At 38.7% G+C, this 20924-nt stretch overlaps 1 protein-coding gene across 1 annotated transcript; it reads left to right on the top strand.

Moving 5' to 3' along the window:
* The first annotated feature begins 3829 nt into the window (after positions 1-3829).
* LOC104118445 (probable pectinesterase/pectinesterase inhibitor 59) lies at positions 3830-8140 on the top strand. Its single transcript, XM_009629676.4, has 2 exons — positions 3830-4860; positions 7165-8140. Exons 1-2 carry the CDS (start codon positions 3963-3965, stop codon positions 7857-7859), a joined length of 1593 nt encoding a protein of 530 aa, XP_009627971.1. The 5' UTR covers positions 3830-3962; the 3' UTR covers positions 7860-8140.
* The last annotated feature ends 12784 nt before the right edge of the window (positions 8141-20924 follow it).

Genomic DNA, 20924 nt, shown 5'->3' with positions numbered 1-20924 from the left:
ATGGCAAGAGCTACAGACACCTCCAAACCTAAGCATGCTATGCCTTATGGTTTCATGTTGACTGAGTTGTTTAACAAGCTCAACATTACCTTACCTAAGCTTAAGTTTGGAAACAACAATGACGTTTTGGATGTTGTTACCCTCAAGCAGTATGGGTATGGGGAGATCAAGGCTAGAGGACCCAAAAGATCTGCTATTCTACCTGGGAGCAAGAGGGTTGCAGAGCTCAGTAAGAGGTTGGAGTTGGCTGTTGAGGAGAATGCCAAGCTTCGTGAAGACGATGATGAGCTGAGAAATGAAACAAGGCAACTTAGGAAAGAGCTTAGAAGAGATATTGAAGCTCATTCCCAATAGATTGCCACCCTTTTGAAAGCATTGACTCCCTCTACTTCTCACCAATTAACTTGTTCCTTCCCAGTGTCCTTAGTTTCCTTTGTTATTCCAGTGATGCCTTATCTTTTTTTCTTCTTCTTCTTAGTCTGAGTAGTTTGCAGTATGCTTAGTATATTTTGTTCTAATAGTTAAGACGAGACCCTGGGCTTCTTTTGGCACTACTTAATGTCTCCTCTTGTTTTGCTTTACTGCTTTGTACAATATTGGATCTTCAGCCTAGTCTGTTTGCCTTGATATTTCTTAAGCTTGTGATGTAGCCTGTTTGGCCTTAAATCTTAAATTATATTTGCTTAATGTCTAATATTTTTTTTTTTTTTGATGATTCCAAAAGGGGATGGTAAGGTTGGAAGGGTTATGAACATACATGTATGTCAATAGTACTTGTTGTGATACCTGAATTTGCTGTATATAAAGTTTTTCATCATCAAAAAGGGGGAATTTGTTGAGTATTGAAGTTTAGATTATTAACAAAGTATGTCTAAATGCTCAAAGAACCAGGTCCTCAATGTAGCTACTTACTTGTTCTAAAGAACCAGCTCCCCTGGATAAAGGGCCGAATCCTCATGTTGATAATTGTACATCTGTACAAGACAGTAACTTTACCTCAAAGTTACCCAGGTCCGAGTTTGGTGGAAGGTGACTGCTATATGTGATAAGGGTTGTTGTTCAAGAAGATACGGATAATTCAGTCAGAGACAAAAGTCCCAAAGCATATGGAATCCTTGGAGCATAAGGAGTCTTATCAAAGGAGAAACTAACTATGAATAAGACTCTTAGAAGATCTCAATGAAAAGTGTTTAAATACGATCTACTTTGGACTTCTGTAGTTATCTTTTTACACATCAACTGAAGAGTCCTAAGTCGATTACTCCAGTCGAGTACTTGCATTGTATTCTTCTTGAGTCAGTCGAGTGAATGTGTTTTAGGAAATCGAGTTGTAATCAAGTGTCATAAACAATTGGTGAGTTGGAGTGAATGTTTGCTTTACAAGTTAGAGTAACTTGTAAATCAAATTATCGTAGTAGGAGTACTGGAGAGTATTGAATTGCATTCTTGTAATTGATGCATTTTTGGCTCATTATTCTAGTGGAGTTGAAGTTGAAAATTCTATGCAGTAGATCGGTGTTTTTGCATCTTTTGAGCTAGGTAATTTTTCACATAAAAATTGATATGTTTAATTTATTGCTTATTTACTTCACGTTTAAGGAACGCAACAAAGAACCTAGTTCTTTAATAATTCATAGGGGTACTCAAATTAACAAGCTTACTCGTGATTCGTGTAATCTAAAGGCAAAGTGTTTAACTGAACAATTGCATAAAGTTAACTTCAACTCAATATTCAAAAGCAACAAGGTTTATCGTAAAGATCCCAATGCGCACCCAGTGAAAATTAGATAATCTGTAAACAAACTCCGCAAGTTGATTTAGATTTTCTTAATCTTACTTAGAATTTTCACACCGAATAAAAGGAACATTGCGTCCGAAGAACTTGCAAGCACATGGGCATCCCCCGATAAATAGCTGTTTAGGCATCTGCTTAAGGGATTAGGGAGAATACTAAGCTTCTATTCCTTAAATTGCACATTAATTACTCTGCTTGAGCATCAAGTTAAGCATCACATGTACGGACCTCAAGACATGCATGTTAATGGCTTTCTTTCTGTCCACTCTATATTTGTTAACGCTTAAATATTTAAACATACCCTCCAGTACTGCTGCCAAATGAGCGGGTCGAATCAAACAGACAGGTTGAAAACGGATAATATAAGTACATGCATCTTGAATAAGAGTGTAGAGGAATCAATGTAAGAAAATAAATTTAGTAAAAATGCTTACCATCTCCTGCTTAATTTTATATGTAGCTGAAGATAAAAATAATGGTTGCAAAGCAAACTCACAAAGGAAATATTATATCACTGTTTTACTTGTGTAGTTGGATTTGAATCTTAAGCTATGAATTTATATCACTGTTTTACTTGTGTAGTTGGATTTGAATCTTAAGCTATGAATTTAATTGGCAAACCAATTGACTACAATCTTGGTTAAAAAATGTCCTTTTGATTGACAAAACAAGTAGTAGTAAGCAGTGTTTTAAAAAGCGTGGGCGTAAGGCAAGACGTTTTACATATGTCTCAGCAGGGCGTAAGTCCCATAGGTATTTAATTTTTAATATTTTATAAATAATATAATGACAGTAAATATTTATAAACAGGTAAAATTGCATAAAAATTAAAGAAAACTATATATATGTGTGCTCCATCCCCACAAAAAACTAATCAAAATAATCTATCATACGTTACTTACAAGCACAAGTAATTTGAGTCTAAAAAAATAAAGTTTTCTATAAGGAGAAACAAAAAGGATGATTAACCTGCAATTTGAACTTTGAATTTGCTGCTATGAAGAAGAATGTAGTTCTCTTTGTATTTGTAAAAAAAAATTAAATATTCGTTGCTTTTGGGAGATATTAGCAGACTAGCAGACAAGATAAAAAATTAGGAAAACCATGAATTAGAGCTTAAATCAATAAAAAAAGGTCTTTACTTTTAAATTTAATACTTTTGAGTTCTTTATATACCTTTTGAGTAATTACCAAACTGACTTTTGAGAATTTAGGTATTATATGAAGGACTAATTCAACAAATTTTGTTTTAATTTGAAAAAGTATCTAGGCTTACTCCGTACTAAAAAAACACACCCGGGCGTATGCCCCGAACGCCCGGGCGTACGCCCCGAACTCCCAGGCGTACGCCCCAAATTGCGGGGCGTACGCCTCTTGAGACTTTCGCCTCACACCATCGCCCCGGGACATTTTTGGTATGCTTCGCTCCGGGATTCGCCCCAGAAACGCCTTTTAAAACGGTGATAGTAAGTACATATTAATGTAATTACATCGGATAACAAAGTTTAATTCATATTTGATCCATTTAAATAAATCAATTGACCAACACATTTTTAACTAGGGGCTGGATGGATACTATATATAATTTTTATCCATTTTGCTTGCACTACCCTCCAGCAATCATCATCAAGTGGGGGGAAAATAATTGACATACTAATTCTTGCTTTGCGCCAATATGAAATCTTGTAATTTGAATCTTAGTTGAACTTGTATATAGCGCATATATAATCACGTTCATTAAGCAGCTCAACAAAGTCCACCTACATGTTTCAGAAGAATTCATACTTTACTTAAACGACTGCTATCATAATTGTCACATTAATGAAACTCATGAATTCAGCGTAAAACCAGAGAGATCATTAGTCTTTCTCTATTTAAATATTGAGTGCATTTTCAGTGATCCACTAAACAAGGATCTCAAAACAAAGGAAGGACACACCGGCATTTTAATTTGAATATGAACATTGATTTAATTTTCTTATTTGTGGTTTCATATCTTATAACTGTGATTTTGCCACCCCAATATTTCAGAATCCAACTGTCATTTGACATTGCACTTCTCTTCTATCTATACTAGTATAAGAACTCACTAAACTTATCAGCCTTAAATGTTTTCTTAGCTAGTTCCTCTCGTTACCCTAACACAACACTATCACACCATTACACAATGACAATATATAAGTTCAATTCTTTACTACTCCTGTTCTTTTCTCTATCTTTGTTCCTACACCAATCTTTAGCAATTGATGAAGAAACAAGTAATGACATTAACTGGTGGTGTAGCAAAACTCCTCACCCCGAGCCATGTAAATACTTCATGTCTGGAGATTCTTTCAAACCCCAAAACAAATCCGAATTTCGAACAATGACAGTCCAAGTTGCATTGGATCATGTGATTCAAGTACAGGCCCATGCAAAAAATGTAAGCCAATATTGCAGGGGAAAACGTAAGCAGTTAGTATGGATGGATTGTGACAAGCTAATGGATGATACAGTTCTCCAATTAAACCGTAGTCTTGACGGGATTAAATCAAATTCAAGTTCAGATTTTGATGCTCAAACTTGGCTTAGTGCATCTATGACAAACATTGAAACATGTTTATCCGGATCAAATGATCTCAATGTTTCCAATATCCTACAGCCGAATTTGTCCACTAATGTTTCGCAGCTGATTAGTAACTGTTTGGCTATGAATGGGGAGTTCGTGGACTGGGAAAATACAACACAAGTTGGTGGATTTCCAAATTGGCTCACGGCTAGTGAAAGAGTGTTGTTACATTCCTCGTCGATAGATTTGATGGCTACGAAGGCTAATTATGTGGTGGCTAAAGATAGATCGGGTCATTTTCGGTCTATTCAGTCTGCAATTAATTATGCAACTTCAAGAAGAGTTGGAAATCAGAGGATTGTGATATACATCAAAAGGGGTGTTTATAGAGAGAATATATTGATAGGTCCAACTATGGGGAAGATTATGTTAGTTGGTGATGGCTTGAGATACACTGTAATCACAGGCAGCCGCAGTGTTGCTGCAGGTTACACAACTTACAGTACTGCAACTCTTGGTAATGACTCTCGAACTCTCTCTCAGTTTCCTTTCAGTTTTGAGTTATCTTTCCTTTTAGATCTTTAAGGTTTTTGGGTGAAAATGATCTTAAGATTTCAAGCATTGAAATAGATTAATATTGCATGATTGTAAAAGCATGAAGTAAGGGGCTTGTTTAAAAAGGTAGCAACTAGTAAAGCTAGATAGCATCGGCATATTCTAGTATCGGGTTTAACTGAATCCATAACTGAGTATAAATTTATGTGAAAAAGTTCACAAAAATTACAAAAATAATAGATATAAACCTCGTAACTTTAAAAATATCATGTGCTTAGTGCTAAAACTTTTAAAAGTTGAACTTATAGAATTTAAATCCTAAATCCGCCTCTCACTACATAAAACTCAAAGAGCAGAGGAGAGATTAGGAGGATTTCCATTTAGAATGAACAAGCTTTTAGGAAATGTGTCAAGGGATTTGCTTTTGAAGTTGTAGATTTCTTTACTTTTTGTGTTATAGTTGAACCCCAACATATGAATTTATAAAATACTAAATAAATAGAATGCGAGTTAAGTACTCCAAATAGCCATAATTGTTTCAAGCATAGGGTGTGAATCAACTCCATAATGACGGCTGGATCAGAATCTACTTTTTATTAAACTTAATGTATTAAGGTCAAAAGAAATTTAAGCTAATTAAAAGTCATAGCTATTTTGGCGGGTTATTTGTTGCATTCAATAACTGTCATGTGCAATTATTCTTAGGCTTGTTCGCGAGGGAACAATCTGATTTTCAAACTACTAAAATTTAGCTTTCATGTCAGATCTTATTTTTTTACAAAAGTATCCTTCTGCTGTGAAGATGTGCTGAGATTAAGGAATGCAATAAAAATTAAATACTTGCTTAATAAGGTTGTTTTGTCTGACATGGATTATATATTGATATTTTCGTAGAATATTTCCTTTGTACATTTATAAATTTTAAGTAGTAGCTTTTAGGAGATGATTTTTCTGAGAAGATGTAGGTTTCCTTTTCCTTTGGTGTAATGGTTGATGCCCGCCATAGAAGTTAGAGAATGCTAGTTAACTCCAAATTTGCATAACTTTTTGAATATCGGAAGTGAACCAACCCCCCTAATATATACAGGCTGGATCATAATCTGCTTTTTGTTAAATTAATAATAAAGGAAAAAGGGTGGGGGTGGGGGGGGGTGGGGGGGGGGATGAAGGTAAATGTCAATGCAATTTTGGCGGATCATTTTGTTGCATTCAATTCCATTCACGTGCAACAATTCTTAGGCTTGTTCTCGAGGGAACAGTCTGCATTTTCAAACTACTAAAATATATTTTTTTCATGTCAGAATTTAGTTTTCGAAATAAAAAAGAACGTTCCTTTCCGTGGCGAAGCCAGGAAATTCAACAAAGGTGTTCAAACCTTTGTCAATGGGCTATGTAAGGGTGTTCAAAGTCTATTTTTAATCAATAACAAGTAATATTTTACCTTATACGGAGTATAATTTTCCGGCGAAGGGTGATCAGTTGATCACCCTTGGTTGCACGTAGCTTCGCCCCTGGACTTCCTTCTGCTATGAACATGTTCGCTGAGATTAATAAACGGGGTTGACATACTCACAACTAAAAAAAATAAGTATTTGGTACATTATAAGGTATTTATTTTTGAAAAGGTACGGATCATGGATATTTTCTCGCAATATTCGGTATCAATATATGAAACAAGTCTTATCAAGAAATGTAGTACTGCATCCCAATTGCATTAGATATTTGATTTAATGCGTAGTTTTTGCATGTCTAACCTCTAAATGACTGTCTCATCCAAAGAAACTGATTTGATCAAGTGATCCAGCTCAATAGCTTAAACCTCAACTTTCGTAAGCTAACAAGAGCTGTACACTTGCTTTGGGGGTTATGCTAACCATAAATTAATGTGCAAGTTAATTTATTAGGACCTACTTATATTCATTAACATTGTAATGAATTTCTATATTAGCAGTCTAGTTTAACTTTTTATAACAAGTTAGTTACACCCTTTTACAAGTTATCAAAACATGCTTGCTGCGGTATTTAAAGTTGAATTTAAAATAATTCGATAGTGTTAAAATTCTTTATAGTTAGTAAACAATATTAAACCACTAAGCGTTAATTTAGCTTAGTGGATTAGTATCCTGTAAAACAAGGTAGATTACCTGTTACTACACCAAAACAGGCTGATAATGTAAATTTTTCATAAATTTTCCTCTCGGTGTATATAAATTTAATCCAAACATTAGTTATTCACTTTTTTCGTTTACAAATTATGATGCTTTAGGGGTGGACGGGATTGGATTCATTGCTCGAGGCATCACATTCCGAAACACAGCAGGGCCACAAAATGGCCAAGCAGTAGCTCTTCGATCCGCATCAGATCTTTCAGTGTTCTACGGCTGTGGTTTCGAAGGATACCAAGATACCCTTTTTGTCCAATCCCAACGTCAGTTCTACAAATCATGTTATATCTACGGCACCATAGACTTCATCTTCGGCAACGCCGCAGTTGTTTTCCAAAATTGCATGATTTACGTTCGAAGGCCCTTATGGGGTCAAGTGAACGTAATCACAGCACAAGGCAGAAACGACCCTTTTCAGAACACTGCAATTTCAATTCATAACTCTCGGATAATGGCAGCACCTGATCTTCGGCCCGTGGTTCAGTCGTTTCAGACATATTTGGGACGTCCGTGGCAGCAATATTCAAGAACGATTATAATGAAGACTTATATTGACAGTTTAGTAAACCGAGCAGGTTGGTTAACTTGGTTAGATTCTAATTTTGCTTTGAGCACTTTGTACTATGCGGAATATGGTAATATTGGACCAGCGGCTTCAACAAGGTATAGGGTGAAATGGCCTGGTTATCATGTGATAAAGAGTGGTAATGTTGCTTCGAAATATACTGTTGCTAGCCTTATTGCTGGAAGGGCATGGCTGCCTTCTACTGGTGTGCCATTCACTGCGGGGCTCTAAACAAGTGTTATACTACTCTTTTATTTGTATTGTTAATTTTCTTCTTATTTTTTCATTGATTTTTTTCGTACGTGTCATGTCATTATGACACATAAATGGATACTATGGAGTATGGAGTATTATTTGCCCACACTTTCTTTGTCCGTTTCCTAGTTTTATGTGCAAATTGTTATAGTTCCGAACATCCTAGAATCTTTAAAAGAATAGTCGGTCAGATTTACTGTTTATTTTTTCGAACCGGTATCATAGACTATAAATTAATTATATATATATATTATACATTTACCGTCTATTTTTATTTAAGCGGTTGAACGACTATTTAAGTTAACCAAACTACTAGCTAGAGCATCCCTCACTTGTTTATGAGTTTTTTTTAAGTTTACTATTTGCGGTTTTCTAACGTCTCAAATTTAGGACTTGGTTCCGGCCTTGTTTGGTAGTCATCAATTTATGAACTTGAATACTTCTAATACTGAATTCCTTTTTATAAATTCAACTTGACTTCTATCTACTTGGAATAAAGAAAAATGGTATTCAATTGTGGGCCAAAAAATTAAAGAGGTAGACCTAGTGCCTTCCAATTGGATCAGAAGGTCATCTAGCTCTAAGTTTGTGGATTAAGAGCATGCAAGCCAGATCTACTTAAGAAATGAATGCGTTCTCCTAAAGAATTGATAGACGCGTAACATTGTCTATTTTAGTATTCGCTAAGATTGTCTACTTATAGGTTGTTTGACCAACCTTCTAAAGTCTCAAAAGTATTTTTTTTAAAAGTGCTTTTGGTGAGAAGCAGTTTGTGTTTGGCTGATTAATTTGAAAAGCATTTTTGAGCAGTAATTAGTGTTTAGCCAAGTTTTTAAAAACTGTTTCTAAGTGTATTTTTTCAAAAGTGCTTCTCAAAAAAGTGCTTTTGGAGAGAAGCTATTTTTTTCTGTTTCTCAAAAAGTGCTTCTACTTCTCCTCAAAAGCACTTTTTTTTCTTCCAAAAACTTGGCCAAACAACTCAATTTTTAGCCCAAAAAAAAACAAACACCTTTGGCCCAAAAAAAAACTTGGCCAAAGAGACTATCAAGCGGTTAAGCCCAAAATAAATTTTTCACAAGAATAACCTACAAGAAAAGATGAATTTTTTTTTTTGGGGTCAAAGGGGGTTTATTATGGACCCCTACCATTTACATTATTCCAAAGCTTCAATACATACAAAAGATGGAGGGGGGCATGAAAGCCTGACCTCCATGTAAGAGAATAGGATACTGGAACCAGTTTCCTAGTTAAAATTAATGGTCGAGAATCTGAGAGTTCTATGTACTAGTACATTTTAAATTCAAGCAACAAAAACTAAAACATAGTACTAGTACTATTTCTCAGAACTTCAAGGAGGGTTAAAACACCAGGTGGAGTTTTTTTTTAGCTCTTCTCTTGAAGGATAGAAGCTGCAAATTGTTCATTCTCAAAGGTCCTTTAGCTTCCCGAGGGAGATCGTTCTCATGTAAATATATTTTGTTCTCCTCTATAGTGGTGGCTACCTTTTCCAGAGCATCAGTCACCTCATTTCCTTCTCTATATCAATGATTCACTTGGATGTTTCTCTGCTTCATCTTTTCCTGGATAGCTTCAATTATTGACTTGTTGATCATATCACCATGAGATTCCAATTAAAGCTGCTTGAGCTTCACTAAAATGGTTGGTGTAGAATTGGGTGGTATATGCAAAAGCCATAATCATGTCCCCATTTCTATTTTTAACAATTCCCCCAGCTCCTGCCTTATTTTGAGACTTCATATAGCTGCCATCTGTACTGAGTTTGCACGAATTACTAGTCGGCCTTTTCCGGTTCACCGTGATACTGGTAGTTCTTGGTTTTTAATTTTCTGCTATAGAGCAAACATCTTTCCAGTTCCAGATGTGCTCTATTTTGCTGAATGTCTTCACCATTGTCACCTTTACCTAAAATAGAAAATGGTGATAAATGCTACTATTAGAAGATATTTGTGTTTGCTCATACTTACTCTTGCACCTTGCTTTCCAGATTTTCCTATGCTAGGGGTGATGTGGAGAAGATACTCGTGGACATAGTTTTTAGCCGGTGCCTTCCACCACTGCCAAAAGCAATTTAGGACATTATCTCCTGTGAGCATAATCCTTAGCGGAGTAGAGATTTTCCTTTAGGCCTGTTTGGCATTGCCGCTTCCAATAAATACATGAACGGTGGTCTCATTCTTGGGAACCCTGCAACAAGAACATCTTGAAACCATGTTAAAACCAAACCTATGCATAAAGTCATCAAAAGGTAATTCCTTTTTGAGGAAGTTTTCATATGAAGAATGAAATTTTGAAAAGAATTTTTTTATTCCAGATGTAAGAAGTTATAGGAAGGGGCTGTTTTTTCTTTCTTAGGAATTGGAAGACTGAGGAACATGAGAAAGAACCATTTTGAGAGAGGTTCCATATAGGCTATAGCCTTGTCATTGAAAGAAGGATCCCCAAAAATGTTAATATCACTAATAATATTCATAAGATAACATGGAATATCATAGGTGGTGTTTCCCAGGTCCCAATGATTATCATGAACAAAGGAGCAGACTTTCTCATTGCCAGGTTTAGGAGTAGGTTCTAGTAAGTGGAAGAGGGAGTCTTTACAATTTCAATTATCTCACCAAAAAAGACTATTTCCTTTGTTGATTTTCCAACTGATGTTTTGCTCAATCCTCTCTCTAATGGTGAGAAGATCTTTCCAACTGCTGGATTCCTTGTAGCTGATCACTTTAGAGAGTAGATTGCTCCTTTGACAGCATTTTGATTTAAGGAATTCAGACCAAAGAGAGTTTCAGTTATCAATCTCCATCACCTCTTAGCAGAGAATGAGTTACATATATCAAGTAAGCTCTTGAATCCTAAACCTCCTTCCTCTTTAGGGTAACACATCTTCCTCCAAGAGTTCCAGTTGTATGGGGTAAAATTGGTTAGCGATAGTTGGACAAATGAGGAGGTGACATGTGGAACTGAAGACAAGTAAGATGTGAGTCCGCAAGTAGTTGGCACTGGATACAAGTATGTGATCGGTGTTGTGTGAATTCTAAAGGCATGGGAACCGATAACAAAGATTTGAAGAAATGACATCGGATAGCATTCAATAAGCAGCCGTTACAGAGAATCTCTGCATTTACAGCCAACAGTTGTGTGTCCATCACTGACGGTTTTATTCTCATTCAAGAAGAGCTTGATTTGGGGATATTGTCTCCCTCAGTAGAACTATAAATAAGAGAATTAGTATCCATTGTAGGACACACAATATTTTGTACACAAGCGCTAAAATCCTCTCTCATTTTATAGACTGTTCTTTTACTTTGTTCTTAATATTGCTCTTGTTTATGCTACCGGAGAAGCTAAATTCATAGCCAGGCTTGTATTTCTTTTATATTTATTTTATAATCTTACTTCTGTTCTTATCTATTTTATATTTTTGGGTCAAATTAATTCACGTGTTGTTCCATTTATCTGTTACTAACAAATTTTGATTCCTTTCTTAGAAAAAGTAAAAATCATATATGGCAGCTAATGATGTCAACAATTTCTATAATATTGGAGCACACAACGAATGTGAGGATGTGTTCCAACATGATGATCAACCAACGAAACACGGAATGAAGGAGATGAAACAACTCCAGTTCGAAGGTCAAAATACTCGGCATGTGAGGAGTCCAACTCTTGATGATGGAAATGACGAATATGTTGTTGAAACGGTCAAAATCTTGAGAGAGCAACAAAGGGCAATTATGGATCATCTCTCAAGGCAAGACCAGGTGATGACTGAATTGAAGCAGGCGCTATTGGTTGCTTCTAATAATTCTAATAGAGGAGCTCGGATACCTCCTAGCGTCCTTACAAATCAAGCAGCTCAAAGAGCCGGTAACGACGCTCCAAGGGAGCAGTTCCGTTTTAACGAGGCAAGAGGTACCTGTAGTGGATCTGGGAACGACAATAATGCAAACGACCCTTTCAAAACTGAGCCCATAGGATTCATAAGGGAAATGAATGAACGTATGGACCAAAATGCTAAAGAATGCCATGCTCGTATGGGTCAGATTGCGGGAGTGCCACCGGTGCTAAAGGGACCAGATTCTATGAAATATACACAGTTGCCGTTCAAACAAAGTGTAGCCCAGAGTTGATTCTGAAAAGGTTTAAGATGCCGGATATCCTGAAATATGATGGGACTTCGGATCCACAGGAGCATATCACGATCTACACTACTGTTGTGAAGGGAAATGACTTGGACCAACACAAGATCGAATCGGTCTTGTTGAAAAAAATTTGCAAAACCATGATGAAGGGTGCTTGTGAGGCCCCTCAAATTTCCTATTAGTCCGAGGCCATAAGCACGCTCACAAGTTGCTTAAGTGTCATCTTACCTTCCACGAGGGATTAAGGACTGTAAAAACTTAGATGATCATCATATTAAGTGTAGGAGTTCTATTTGATATTGTTTAGGGTCTAAGTAGATCCCTAGAACTAAGCCATGTTCGAAACTATGCAATGGGCTAAAGTTTGAGATAAATTCGCACAAGATACGACTTCAAATGCATGCTTCTACCAAACTATAAATACTTAGCTGGTGATATACCTATAAAATTAAAGCCCTTTGAGTCTAGTTTCCAATGCATCAAACCATTTATCATTTGGATATTTTTACAGAAAGTTATGGCTATTTTACCAGACCTATGCCATATGCACGACTAGATGCGCAGCCGTGCATATTGGAGGGTATTCTGCCTTGTGTGCGTGGCCAGATGTGCGGTCACTTGCCCAGGTGAGCGACCGCGCACGTAGGAGTCCTATAAATTCCTCCAAGGCCGGGTAGAGAGAGTGGCTAAGTACATTCTTTGAGCTAGGGCTTGCTCTATCAAGGGAAATCCGTTCTATACTTCCCTCCCATGAACCAAGGTAATGTTTTTAGAGTATTTTAAGTTGATTACTACTCCTAAACACTTATATTAACAAGGATTAATCTTGAATATCCATAGATTTTCATTCAAATCCCCAAATTGGTCAAGAACACTACAAGTTGGGATTCTCAAGAGTTTCACTATAAGAGGTATGTCTACCATCTCTAACTAATATATGGTGATTAATTATGTATGAAATATGTGTTATGACTCATGGGATGGTGATTGGAAGCCATAAGTGTCTAACCTAGGTTGTGTTGGTATTGTAGAGATTGTAAAATAAATTAATTGATAACATTTATAGGTTGGGAGTGAAGTATTGGGCATGCATGTGCTAATGGAAGTTCTGAGGTGAATCATTGGTGTGGAAGGTGGTTGTTAGGTGAATAAATTCCACTGAAGAAGGTTGTAGAAATACATGCACATTAGATATTTGATAAAAAGTCTAAATGACTTAAAGTATAGAAATCTTACTAATATTGGCGCAATTGTGTTGCATTGTTGTAGATTGAAGTTGTTTAGTGTGGTGGACCATCGTAGTATTATTAATGGGCGAATTTCAGGTATGAAGGCTAAACTCTTTTTCTGGTATTGGAATTCCCGTGTTATTACAAAACTCCATCGTGTAAAGTTCCGAAATGGAATGCTATTGACATGGAGTACTCAAACTAGTAGAATTGATGCCCGATTGGCATAACGTGTTAGAACCCTCGTGTGTTAATGATTCTCTATTTTTGACTTAATCATGTTATACCCCTTTGGGAAGAAGATCTTGTATAAAATCAATGTGCTTAAACACTTATTTCTGATATGATGAAACTTTATGAATTTACACTTGCTAAGGCCAAAGGTGCGAAACAGTTGATTAAAATGGAACTCTTTTGTACATATTATTATCATTTTGGGAACTCGAGTTGTGGCATCGTGGTTATACCTCCACTCGTATACAGTGGGGTGAGGCGGCGGGGCCGCTTTGTGTAGAGCTGTGGTATTGTGATTACACCTCCACTCGCACACGTTAGGGTGAGGCGGTGGGGCCGCTTTGTGTAGAGTTCTGGTATTATGATTCCACCTCCACCAGCATGCATTGGGGTGAGGCGGCAAGGCCACTCTGTGTAAAGGTAGTTGTAGAGGATTCCCGACTTGAAATTTATAAGTGTTATTGGAAGTTCTTAATAAATTTGTTTTGATTTTTATGGCTACATAAGCCCTATGACTGTTACCATGATTTATCATATTCATGTTGTATTTCCAAGTCCTTGAATAGGCGTTTTGGTTTTCATACTAGTACTATTCAACATATACTAACGTCCCTTTTGCCGGTGACGCTGCATCTTTAATGGATGTAAGTGGTTCCACAGCGGGAGGCATTGACCAGTGATAGCGGTACACTTTTTCCCAACTGACGTGGTGAGCCCCACTTCATTTCGGGGTTGTGCATCTTTTGTTCTGTGTGTATTATGTTTTGAGGTATAACCAGAGCCTTATTGCCGGCACTATCATTGTACTCTTTTATATCTATTAGAGGCTCCGTAGACATAGTGTGGGTTGTGTATTAGTGTGGGAAAGTTAAACTAAAGATGTCGTAATTGTATCTCATGCTTCCACTGTAAAACTATGGTTATGAAATGTATTGTTTTGGAGACTTATAAATGAAGTAACTAATGGTGATGGAACTAGTGTTGTTCATGAACTCTCGTGGTATTAATTAATAAAGTTTATATTCTCTTTATTTATGGCTGAGTTGGGTAGAAAGAAATCCAGCAGGCTTGCTCGGCCGGGTTACCTCGGTTGAGCGCCGGTCGTGCTCCCCGAAGTCGGGTCGTGACAAACTTGGTATCAAAGCCTAAGGTTTTAAGGTGTCCTAGGATGTATCGGAGCCGTGTCTAGTAGAGTCCTTCTTATCGATATGTTGTCGACCATATCTATAATGAGGTACTTGGACACTTATGAATAATACCCTTCTTTTATGTTCTCGATCGTGCGATAAAGCTGATTGTAAGATTATTTCTCCTTTAACTCGTGCTTTACTCTAACTTACTGTATGTGGCGCCTAGGAAGAAGGCAAGAACTGGCCAAGGATCCAATGTCGCCCTAGGATTGGCAGTTGATTCGATATTTGATGATGCGGGTGAGCACCCGAGGGGTGAGGATATTCCCCAATTACTACTTCGCCTGAATCTACTATTCCTGTTCAGACTGCACCAGTTTCTACACCTACATAGGGTGCAACGGCCCTCCAACTGATATTCCACTTCCACCTCCAGCTTCAGCTTCTGGTCCCGCTGTTTCTAATGGGGATCCTAGAGGGTCCATACATATGTTGTCTTAGATAGTGGCCTCCTAGGCCCAGAGATCAAATGTTGCACCTACTTCTTCTAGTCAGCCATGGGATTCCGCTAATTCTAGGGTGTACAGGTTTCTCCAGTTGGATCCTCCCGTGTTCATAGGTACTGATCCTAAGAAGGACCCCTAGGACTTCATTGATGAGATGCACAGGATTCTCTGAGTTTTGCGTGCTACTGAGACGGAGGGAGTGGAGTTGGCCTCCTACCGCCTGAAAGGGGTGGCATATTTTTGGTTTGAGATATGGGAGGAGTCCTGTGAGGAGGGGAGCCCTCCGGTGAGGTGGAGTGAGTTCACCAATGCTTTTATGGATCATTTCTTGCATGCCGATACTAAGGCGGCCCGTGCCGCTGAGTTTGAGAGCTTGAAGTAGGGTAGCACGAATGTGTGGGAGTACCATATGGAATTTGCGCGCCTGTCCAAGTATGTTATTCATATGTTGCCTACTGTGGAAGCTAGAGTGTGTCGGTTTGTGCAGGGCCTTAGACCCTTGGTTATTAATGAGGCTGCTACGGCTGCCTTGAATTATGATATGAACTATGGGAAGATGGTGGCGTTTGCTCAAGCTACAGAGGATCGTAAACTGAAAAATAGAAGGGAGCATGAGGGTAGCAGCAACGCCCGGACCGCGAGCAACTTGGGTGGTTCTTCTAGTGGTGGTAGGTCGACATTTTGGGGAGGGTCATCAGGTCTATCTCAGTCATTCACTCAGTCTTCGATGAGTGCACCACCATCCGGGCCCAGTTAGGGAAACAGGAGACCCCACCAACAGGGTTGACCTGGAGGGAGATTCCAGTAGCAGCAGAGGCCCCCATGCCCTAAGTGTGGGAGGATGCACTTTGGGGTCTGCTTCTTGGACCTACCTATATGTTACGAGTGCAGTATGAGGGGTCACATTCAGAGGGATTGTCGCTCGTCCCGCTACATCAGGGGCAGAGGTGTGGCGCAGCCAACTAGATCTACAACTATTACATCCACAACACCTCCTCCAGCTCGAGGCACCCCAGCACCCGCAGGGCGTGGTGCAGCTAGGGCTGGTGCATAGAGTTTGGGAGGACCCAGCAGATTTTATGTTATGCGGAGGCGTCAAGATTCAGAAGTTTCTCCAGATGTTGTCACAGGTATATTGACTGTCCAATCCCATAATGTATATAATCTTATTGATCCCAATTCTACTTTGTCATATGTCACTCCTTATGTTGCTATGGAATTTGGGATAGAATCGGAACAACTTCATGAGTCGTTCTCTATATCTACTCCGGTTGGTGAGTCTATTGTGGCCTCACGTGTTTATAAGGATTGTATTGTCACGGTGCATGGTCGGGACATCCTCGACGATCTCCTAGAAATGGGGATTGATGATTTTGATATAATAATGGGGATGGACTGGCTTTATTCATGTTTTGCTAAGCTTGATTGTCGAACCAAGACCGTTAGGTTTGAATTTCCAAATGAGTCAGTGATTGAATGAAAGGGGGAGGATGTGGTGCCGAAGGGTAGGTTTATTTCCTACCTTAAGGCTGCAAAGATGATTAACAAGGGGTGTATCTACCATTTGGTCCGGGTTACGAACACCGATGCTGAGGCACCTACACTTGAGTTTGTGTCTGTTATGAATGAATTTCTGGAGGTCTTTCCGGATGAGATCCCTGGGATCCCACCAGATAGGGAGATTGACTTCGGGATTAATGTGATTCCAGGCATGCAGCCTATATCTATTCCACCCTACATAATGGCACCGGCAGAATTGAAGGAACTAAAGGAACAATTGAAGGACTTGCTTGAGAAGGGTTTCATCCGGCCGAGTGTGTTACCTTGGGGAATACCGGTTCTCTTTGTAAGGAAGAAATATGGGTTACTGAGAATGTGTATTGACTATCGGTAGCTCAACAAGGTCACGATCAAGAATAAGTATCCATTGCCAAGGATAGATGACTTGTTTGATCAATTGTAGGGTGCTAAGTATTTCTCCAAGATTGATTTAAGATTCGGGTATCACCAATTGAATATCAAGGAGTAGGATATTCCGAGAACAGCTTTCAGGACCCGGTATGGGCACTTTAAATTTTTGGTAATGTCTTTTGGGCTAAAAAATGCCCCGACAGCTTTCATGGATCTTTTGAATCGATTCTTCAAGCCTTTCCCTCTACTCATTTGTGATAGTGTTTATTGGCGATATTCTGGTATATTCACGAAGTCGGGAGGACCATGCCGATCACCTCAGGGTAGTTCTACGGACTCTACACCAATAGAAGTTGTATGCAAAGTTTTCGAAATGTGAATTTTGGCTTGCATCTGTTACATTCTTGGGGCATGTCGTCTCTAGAGAAGGAATTAAGGCCGATCCTCAGAAGATTTCAGCGGTGAAGAACTGGCCTAGACCTACTACCCCGACTGAGATTCGCAGTTTCTTGGGCTTAGCTGAATATTACAGGAAGTTTCTGGAGGGGTTCTCTACTCTTGCCTCTCCGTTGACTAAATTGACGCAGAAGGCGGTTAAGTTCCAATTGTCAGATGCTTGTGAAAGAAGCTTCCAAGAGTTAAAATTAAGATTGACTACGACACCGGTGTTGACCCTACCAGAGGGTACAAATGGGTTTATGGTATATTGTGATGCTTCAAGAATCGAACTTGGGTGTGTATTAATGCAACATAGCAAGGAATTAGCTTATGCTTCTAGGCAACTCAAGAATCATGAAAAGAATTATCCAACATGTGACTTAAAGCTTGCAGCGGTGGTCTTTGTGTTAAAGATTTGGCGTCATTATTTGTATGGGGTCCATGTGGATGTATTCACAAACCATAAGAGCTTTCAATATATATTCAAACAGAAGGAATTGTATCTGAGGCAGAGAAAATGTCTGGAATTAATCAAGGATTACGACATCGATATTCTATATCATCCGGGGAAGGTTAATATTGTAGCAGATGCTCTTAGCCAGAAATTTATGGGTAGTTTGGCCCACTTGGAGGCATATCGAAAGGCCGTTGGCCAAGGAGGTTCATCGGTTGGCTAGTTTAGGAGTTCGTCTTGCGGATTCCAGTGAAGGAGGAGTGATTGTGCAAAATAGAGCTGAATCATTGCTTGGGGTGGAAGTCAAGGATAAGCAATATAATGATCCATTATTGGTGCAATTGAAGGAGGGGATCCATAAACATAAGACCATGGTCTTTTCTCTAGGCATGGGTGATGGTACACTAAGGTACCAAGGGCGTGTATGTGTTCCAAATGTAGATGGTCTCCGGGAGAGAATCATGACCGAGGCTCACACTTCGAGGTATTTCGTACACCCCGGGCTCTACAAAAATGTATCATGATCTTAGGGAGGCCTATTGATGGAATGATATGAAAATGAATGTAGAGGACTTTGTGGCGAGATGTCCAAATTGTCAGCAAGTGAAGGCCGAAACCAAAGGTTCGGTGGGTTAGCACAGGACATAGAAATTCCAATGTGGAAGTGGAAAATGATTAATATAGACTTAGTGGTAAGACTACCTCGCACTCCTCGTAAGTTCGACTCGATTTGGGTAACTATGGACCGACTCACGAAATCAGCACACTTCTTGCCGATTAAGGCTACCGACACGGCGGAACAGTATGCTCAGTTATATATCAAAAAAATAGTCATGTTGCATGGCACTCCAGTTTCTATCATTTCTGATCGGGGGCACAATTCACGGCTAATTTTTGGAAGACATTTCAGCAAGGTTTGGCTAATCAGATGAATCTTAGTATAACCTTTCACCCGCATACTGACGGGCAGGCATATCAGACTATTCAGACGCTTGATGATATATTGCGAGCTTGTGTTCTTGACTTCAGGTATAGCTGGGATGATCATTTGTCGCTCACAGAGTTTTCCTACAATAACATTTATCATGCTAGCATTTAGATGGCACCGTTCAAGGCTTTATATGGTAGGAGATATAGATCTCCCATTAGGTGGTTCGAGATTAGGGAATCAGAACTGATAGGGCCGGACCTCGTGCATCAGGCTATAGAGAAGGTTAAGATCATTATAGAACGGTTGAAAACTTCTCAGAGTCGTCAAAATTCCTATTCGGATGTGCTTCGTAGGGTTTGGAGTTCAAAGAAGATGATTGTGTATTCTTGAAGGATTTGGAGTTCAAAGAAGATGATTGGGTATTCTTGAAGATTTCCCCTATGAAGGGTGAATGCAGTTTGGTAAGAAAGGGAAATTGAGTCTGAGGTATGTCGGACCATACAGAATCACTCAGAGGATTGGTCAGGTGGCTTAGAGGCTAGAACTACCTCCAAAGTGTCTTTAGTGCACCCAATGTTTCATGTATCCATGTTGAAGAAGGTGGTTAGAGATCGTCGCTTATTGTTCCGATTGATACTATAGAAGTTAATGAGGAATTGACTTATGAAGAGATTCCAGTTTCCATTCTTGATACGCAAGTCCAGAAGTTGAGAAACAAAGAGATTGCTTTAGTGAAGGTGTTATGGCGAAACCAACTAGTCGAAGAGGCCACCTGGGAAGCCGAAGAAGAGATGAAGAAGAAGTATCCTAATTTATTTGAATAGCTATGTAATTGTGTCCATGATGTTAAAAGCTAACTTTCTATAAATTTTGTTTCCCCCTGTACAACTTATGTTAAGGATTCTCCTTCTTGGTAGTGTAATATTTATGGCATTGTGGCCGGTGTTTTTTCCATTTTTTTACATCATTGTGTTGTGGTTATGTTGTTAGGACTGGTTTTGGGATTCTCTGGCAGGTGGATAGGCCTAATTGCAGGGGAGACTCTTGCAAAATTTTTGGAAATTTAGGGAGTTAGTCAAAATTTGGGACTGTTGGTATGCGAAGTAACAGTTAGGTCACATTATATGCTAATGGCGGATTTTGACCCTCATTCGAGGACGAATGATCCTAAGCGGGGGAGGATGTGAGGCCCCTCAAATTTCCTATTAGTCCAAGGCCATAAGCACGCTCACAAGTCACTTAAGTGTCATCTTGCCTTCCACGAGGGGTTAAGGACAGTAAAAACTTATATGATCATGATATTAAGTGTAAGAGTTGTATTGGATATTGTTGAGGGCCTAAGGAGATCCCTAGAACTAAGCCATGTTGGGAACTATGCAATGGGCTAAAGTTTCGGATAAATTCGCATAAGATCCGACTTCAAATGCATGATGCTAGCAAACTATATTTACTTAGGTGTTAATATACCTATAAAATTAAAGCTCTTTGATTCTAGTTTCCAACGCATCAAACTATTTGTCATTTGGATATTTTTACAGAAAGTTATGGCTATTTTACCGGACCTATGCCATATGCGCACCGAGATGCGCGGCCGCGCATATTGGAGGGTATTCTTCCTTGTGTGCGTGGTCAGTTGCCCAGGTGTGCGACCGCGCACATAGGAGTCCTATAAATACCCCCAAGGCCGGGTATAGAGAGTGGATAAGTCATTTCTTTGAGCTAGGGCTTGCTCTATCAAGGGGAATACATCCTATACTTCCCTCCTATGAACCAAGGTAATGTTTTTGGAGTTTTTGAGTTGATTACTACTCCTAAACACTTATATTAACAAGGATTAATCTTGAATATCTATATATTTCCATTTAAATCCCCATATTTGTCAAGAACACTACAAGTTGGGATTCTCAAGAGTTTCACTATAAGAAGAATGTCTACCATCTCTAACTAATCTATGGCGATTAATTATGTATGAAATATGTGTTATGACTTATGGGATGGTGATAGGTTGTGTTGGTATTGTAGAGATTGTAAAATGAATTAATTGGTAA

The sequence above is a fragment of the Nicotiana tomentosiformis genome, chromosome 3, assembly GCF_000390325.3.
Source record: "Nicotiana tomentosiformis chromosome 3, ASM39032v3, whole genome shotgun sequence".
NCBI lineage: Eukaryota > Viridiplantae > Streptophyta > Magnoliopsida > Solanales > Solanaceae > Nicotiana > Nicotiana tomentosiformis.
Note: the sequence above shows the minus strand (reverse complement) of the source record. Positions and strands in the feature narration are given on the sequence as shown.

Bases quoted from the DNA above. Each gene is read 5' to 3' on its own strand.
- LOC104118445 (XM_009629676.4), top strand. From the start codon at position 3,963: ATGACAATATATAAGTTCAATTCTTTACTACTCCTGTTCTTTTCTCTA. The intron at 4,861-7,164 runs GTAATGACTCTC...ATGATGCTTTAG, and splicing joins TTACAGTACTGCAACTCTTG to GGGTGGACGGGATTGGATTC.